We start from the raw sequence: 6,587 nt of genomic DNA on the forward strand, positions 1-6,587 counted from the left end.
AAAGAAGATCTTGCTTCACGGTCATACCAGCCTGCAGCCTCCACTGCATTTGGCAAAAGATCCACAGACACTCTCTTTTGGCATCCTCCATGAGCCAAAACATTAGGAACCCCCTTTTCTAAAAAAAAAAAAAAATATATAATAATAATAATAATAATTAGACAAAAGAACATGTATCTTATCAGCTTTTGGCTGATCTGACTGATCATAAATTGGCAAGCAACCACCATTTTATCTTTTTTACAAAGTGTTGTTTTCATTTAATGTTTCCATTAGGGTTATATAAATTAGTATTTTAGGTTAATTTTGTTTCTTAAATCTGAAACTTATACTTTTTTTTCCATAATGCATGATTGAAACAAAATTGAAACTTGTCATTAACAAAGACATTTTTTTTTAAAACCTGTTCTTTATTGCAATACTATTAAAAAACTTGAACCTTAAGTAATTACTGTGATATGAAATGTTGATACTTGCACATGCCTATTACATAATTCACACTTAAACTTTGTTTTACCTGGAATCCGGTGAGCATTCCAGGACTGCACCACACGGTCAAGACCAACTGTAGCAACCTGACAAGATAGTGCAGACACGCAATAACGTGTCAGGTCATCTTCCATGTCCAGTTCCTCCTGGTTCACTAATTGCATAAGTGCACCTTTCACTGGATAATTCACTCGGTTATTCACTTCAGGCCATATTCTTTCAATTGTGTGATTCTGTTTATTTAAAAGGAAAAAAAGGAAAACAATTAGACTAGCACAACAGCTACATACAGTTAGGGAAGTTAGTTTATTACATACAATCTTGGACCTCTAGAGCAGTGGATCTTAAATCTGGTTGCTTTAAGGAGGTATTTCTACCTGATTCTACATAGAAATTCTAATGTAGTCGTTGTGACCTACTTCAATCAGTTTGTTGAAACATAAAACAGGGGAAAGCCATTATAACTTAATTGAGTTACATTGACTTAACATACAATTTCCATTAATGCTTGCTCAGGATGGACACATTCGACACGTGCACCTGCTCATGAGTTCAATCAAAGTGACAATCGCAATTGACAGCAATACTCTTCAGCACAATGGTAACCACAAAATTTTATGACTGAAAAAATCGACAGAGTTGACAGAGTCCTTACTATAACCAGGAAGTATGACCATATTAGCCCAGTCCTGTCAACACTGCACTGGGTCCCTATCAAACATTGTATATATTTTAAAATATTGCTTATTACTTATAAAGTCCTGAATGGTTTAGCACCTCAGTATTTGAATGAGCTCCTTTTACATTATACTCCTCTACGTCCGCTACGTTCTCAAAACTCAGGCAATTTGATAATACCTAGAATATCAAAATCAACTGCGGGCGGCAGATCCTTTTGATTTTCTGAATATTAAACATTGACACAAACTACCAAAATCTTTCCCTTTACTGATTAACCCTAAATTTACTCTCCTAAAGCAGTCCCTGGCAAAGCATGCTACAGATGCATCACCCAGGGCTTCATGTATAATCGTGAGCTAAGTTGATCGTAGAGACCATGGTGGCAAAGGCTCTACGATCTACTTAGGCTTACGATGCTAAACGCTGCCATGTGCAGTGTATTTCCCAGCATGATTTGCCAGGGACTGCATTAGGAGAGTAAATTTAGGGTTATTTGATGCTTTTTTCAGGGAACATTGCTGATAGTTTATGATAATGTGTAAAGTTCAGTTATGTTGGACATTTAGAGTTGTTTCTGTGACTGCATTTTGTGGTTACCATTGTGCTGAAGAGTAGCACTTGTGCTTTAGGCTGTGGGCTCTAAATGTTTTGCTCCTAATCCAACTACACTGTACAGATCACACATTTTTCCTGAGATAAATTAATAAATTGTCTTTAACAATATTAGATTTCTGTTTGTAATTAGTTTATGCAAAAACAAAAACTATATTTGGATTTAATTTTAAAAATGTGGATATTCCTGTCAGGACACTGGTTTGATCATCAGGACTTCTGTTGTGTTATGTCTTAAGTGGTTAATTCCACTCACTCTGTCTTCACAGCTGCACCTCATCCTAATTAGTGTTCCAGCTCACACACACACACACACCTGTCTCTCAATTTCACATTGATTTTCTTCTATACTTATGCTTCTCTCTTTCTGTGCTTCTCTGTCAGTGTGTCTTGGCTACCATCCGTTTCACTACTGTCCTTAAAACTATTGTGCTCAAGTTGTGCCTAGTTGTCATGCCCTGTTTGTTCATTTAATCTTGTTTTTTGTCTTTTTGGTGTACCCAGTCCCGTACACAGTCCAGTTTTGGATTCCTTCCCTGGTTGCTGATTGTCAGCGTTTGTTTTGGATTATTGCCTTTGTTTTGGACTACTGTCTTTTTGGACTATTGCCTGTTTTTGTTCAATAAATTTTGGCAAACTGCGAATCTGCTCTTGGGTCCCTTTTTCTCCCAGCAACCCTAACAATTCCAAATGAAAAATGATTTGTAACAAGTTAAAAAATAAAAAAAAGAAGTTATATGATCTTCTTCTTAAATCATCTTTTTACTATAAAAATAACAACATAGTTTTTGCAACCTAAAATGTGGAGCATTCACACACTAACTTTAGTTGAGGATGTTTGCCGATATGGCTGCCTTTCTGTGTTGTACCGGTGGTCTGCCAGTTTCTCCTGCATGAAAAGTGTCAAGAAAAACTCCTTGCCATGATCCACCCTGACCTGGTCCCAAATGCCATATTCTAACACAGCACTTCTGCAAGACAACAAAGGCATATTCATATAGGTTAGATGGTACACTATGCACAAAATACACATTAATCAATATGTTTGAATATGATACATTTTTCAGGGCAAATGCTCAGATAACAGTTTAATCAAGTTTACGAGAATTAACTTAAGTTTATGATCTTTATCCATTACGTCCTCTACCAACAAAACAAACAACTGGGATTTATTATTGAACTTAAATTTTATTTCATTAACTTCCTATTTTTTCCCAAAAGTTTTGGATGAATATGATTATGGCCTGTTTCTGGACTACAATCTGCAATTTCCTTTTATACAATAATATATGCATAGTTAAGACGGGCTTCATTACAGGGCTGGATTTCTTAAACTATACCTTGTCCTTAAGTTGTACTTTAATGTTAATACGTGATTCGTGAAAAGTTCTTAGTTAAGTATACCTTCTGTAAGACATTCGTTTGTAAGGTTGGTCTGGACCACTCTTAGCTATCTATACCTTATCACTGTTGAAAGTGCCAGTCTGCTAATGGCCACCACTGCAAAAAGCCTCTTTACATCTCTGCCTATATGAATATAATTCTGAAATTGTAATAAAACTAGTGATCAATTAGGCTAAATTAATTTTGTTCATGCAAAGAATACAATTGTAATTACACTGATGGTTGTTATCTTTTTAATTAAATATCTAAAAGGTCCATACTTCATCAGCTGGCAAACCATTAGGCAGTAAAGGCTTAGGAGTCTATTTAAAGGCAAGCTATGGCAGAGATACAGAGAATAGTTGTGCCAAATCAAAGATGGCACCTTCTGCAGAGCCATTTAGTGTATGTGCTCCGTTTCAGTCGTAAAAACTTTAGTCCACTGGCTACTATGTCAGAAGCAGCAATTAAAAAATAAAACTGCCTGCACAGCAGCAAATTCAGCAGCTTTTAGATCTTGTTGGCCCGACACAAGGGCCAAAATGTGGCATTGCCCCCACAAATCTGATTTATGCCCCCTCAGTTTCAATTTGTTCCCCCTCCACCCCTGAAACAGGGTTGATTTGAACTCTTTTTATGCATACATTACCAATTTGATTTGAACGTTCAGTGCATCAATGCTAAATTCAAACGTGCTTTTGGGAAATCCAGCTTTATCGGGAAATCCAGCCCAGATTATCGTAAATTTATGGAAGCATATCAAACTACCCCAAAAAAATAAAAAATACACAGACAAGAAAATTTCAAGTTACCTGTAAACATCTTGATATATGACCAAGTTGTTTTTTACTGGCATAGTGGAATGTCCAACAATTTTACTGGAGAATCCATCTATAGCTGCTACATGTGTCACACCAAACATGACCATCTTCTCATTTTGGTCTATGTGTAATTTGTGACCCATGTAGTCAGCGCTGTAAGGCACTGGATTTATGTTCCGACATCCCTTTGTAGTCAAAATATTACATGCACATGTAAAAAACAGAAAAGAAATTACAGAGACAGTGATGAATATGTATTCCCTACACTAAAAATATCATGTAACATCAACACAATTTTACAGGATTTCTCTGTTACAATTTTACATTAATGTTAGAATTCTTTTTGTAGTCGCCTTAATGCATGCCATTTAAAGGAACACTCCACCTTTTTTTGAAATAGGGCTTTTTCACCTTCTTTCCTACATTTAGACAGGTGGGCAAATGTATTTTTGTCTCAGTGCATGTCCATTTCTTTTACTGTTTCTGAATAAAAGCGTTTTCTAGCAACATCATAAAAATTACAATTCAACAAAATATGCTTAATAGTCAAAGGAACTTTACATGAAAGACATAAAGGAGGAACTTCGCCTATTAATAAAAACCCATGGGTAAGTCTTGAATGCCCCAGTCTACACCTAGTAAAGACAACTTGATCATGTCTTGATTTAAAATTGAACTAATATAGTTGAGCCACCAAAAGGTTGATGTATGTTTGGACCATATGCATTAAAGCTAACAAACTTTTTCAAAGACAAAGGACTGTCTGGTGACAAATGAGTTTCTTGGAGGCAAAAAGCAAAAGGGTTGAGAATCATAACTAGTCGTTGAAGTTCTGCAAAATTTGCCTTTGCTCCACGACAGTTCGCATACACTTTGACAAAAATGCGTTTGCCCACCTGTCTAAATGTAGGAAAGACGGTGAATAAGCCCTATTTCAAAAAACGGTGGAGTGTTCCTTTAAACCAACTTAAATAGTAGACAACACATTTTGCCAGAATACAAATATAATACACATATATAAAATATAATATTACAACACCTACATTGTATCGAGCTATATGATAGGGCTGATTAATGCTTCGAAGCAATTGTCCCACTCTGCCTTCTGACGCTTTAACTCCTTTTGAAACCAGGTACCCAGTCATCATTTTCCTTCCATAGGTTGGTCCAGTCTAAATGTTAAAAATAATTAACTTGCAGATCACAAATTTATCCCACTAAAACGAATAGTGGTAAAAATTACACAGAGAAAGGCTCAAAATGTAGACACATAGGCTTTTGCTCTTCAGCCAATAGGAATTCGGAGTTTACACGCATACTTGATAGTTATGAAAATTAACCATGGTTTTACTACAAATAAAACCAAAAATCCATGGTTACTATAGTTAAACCATGGTAACCAAAAATTGACCATGGTTTTGCTAAATTAACCATAGTTTAACCATGGTATTTGTAGTAAATCTGTGGTTATACAAATGGTAGTCAACATGCCAAAAAACCATGGGTTACTACGGTTTTACTATAATAAAACCATGGTTATTTTTCGTAAGGGTTGTGGTGCTGCTTCAACTTTTCTTTTTTTAAACGAATAATAATAATAATAATAATACACATACGTGCTATCTATCATTGATATGCAACTTGTAAATATAAAAAAAGCAAATTATAATTAGTGTCAGGTATACAGTCTACTTGTAGCTGGTCGTTTTGGTTCATGATTATGAAAATGCAAAGCCATAAGTAACAGCATACTACATTTTGTTTTATGTTGCTTACCTCAGTAATTGCCTTTGCAACATCTACCTCTAGTTGGGAATCCTGTACACGGATTCTCTTTAACCCCCGTTCAGCACAAAAGCGGCGTATGTTAGCTTTTGATGCGCCCCTTGAAATGCCACATTCAAATCGAAGAAAATCTGACACTTGCTCGTCCGTGCGTCCATCATTTATCATTCTTTGTATAAGATCTAAGTACGGGTCCAGTTTTGACTCCATGCCACAGCAGAAAACTCAACTCACATCAACGAAATTACCGCCAAATCTGACGACCACGACTGATAAATATTAATTAGGCTACGTCGAGTTGTGACGTTGAGGCCAACCCCGCCTTGATAATTGAAACGTAACATTCATAACGAAAATACGAAATAATTCAACTTGATGGAATTGAAATGCGTAAAACGTAAAAAAAAAAAAAAAAAAAAAAAAAAAATTGATCACTCTTTCCTACAGTTTTCCTTCAATACTTTCAGCTCATTTTCAATATGCAGCTCAGTTTCACAATTTATAACTGTCAGAGCAGAGCGAAGTGGAGCCCAATAGGCTCTATGCACGGCGGTGAATGGGAATAAAAAATGTTTCAAGATATTGTGTGTGTGTGTGTGTGAGAGAGAGAGAGAGAGAGAGAGAGAGAGAGAGAGAGAGAGAGAGAGAGAGAGAGAGAGATTACATATCCACATACATTAATCAAATAAGCCAGAAGTCTGCTCTTTCTTAAGGCAAAAAAAAAAGATAAGATAATTCTTAGTGAACAATCAGAATGGTGAAAATTGCATGTAAATGGAAGTAAAGAGTTTTGCTTGTCTCGTGTAAAAATCTTAC

At 35.8% G+C, this 6,587-nt stretch overlaps 1 protein-coding gene across 1 annotated transcript; it reads right to left on the bottom strand.

The window, feature by feature from the left end:
• Nucleotides 1-2,536: 2,536 nt before the first annotated feature.
• LOC127938285 (uncharacterized) lies at nucleotides 2,537-6,069 on the bottom strand. Its single transcript, XM_052534787.1, has 4 exons — nucleotides 5,763-6,069; nucleotides 5,030-5,158; nucleotides 3,978-4,171; nucleotides 2,537-2,753 (listed from the first exon to the last, which is right to left on the bottom strand). The coding sequence occupies exons 1-4, from the start codon at nucleotides 5,979-5,981 to the stop codon at nucleotides 2,594-2,596; spliced, it is 702 nt and encodes a 233-aa protein (XP_052390747.1). The 5' UTR covers nucleotides 5,982-6,069; the 3' UTR covers nucleotides 2,537-2,593.
• Nucleotides 6,070-6,587: the final 518 nt, after the last annotated feature.

The sequence above is a fragment of the Carassius gibelio genome, chromosome A20, assembly GCF_023724105.1.
Source record: "Carassius gibelio isolate Cgi1373 ecotype wild population from Czech Republic chromosome A20, carGib1.2-hapl.c, whole genome shotgun sequence".
In the NCBI taxonomy this organism is placed as follows: domain Eukaryota; kingdom Metazoa; phylum Chordata; class Actinopteri; order Cypriniformes; family Cyprinidae; genus Carassius; species Carassius gibelio.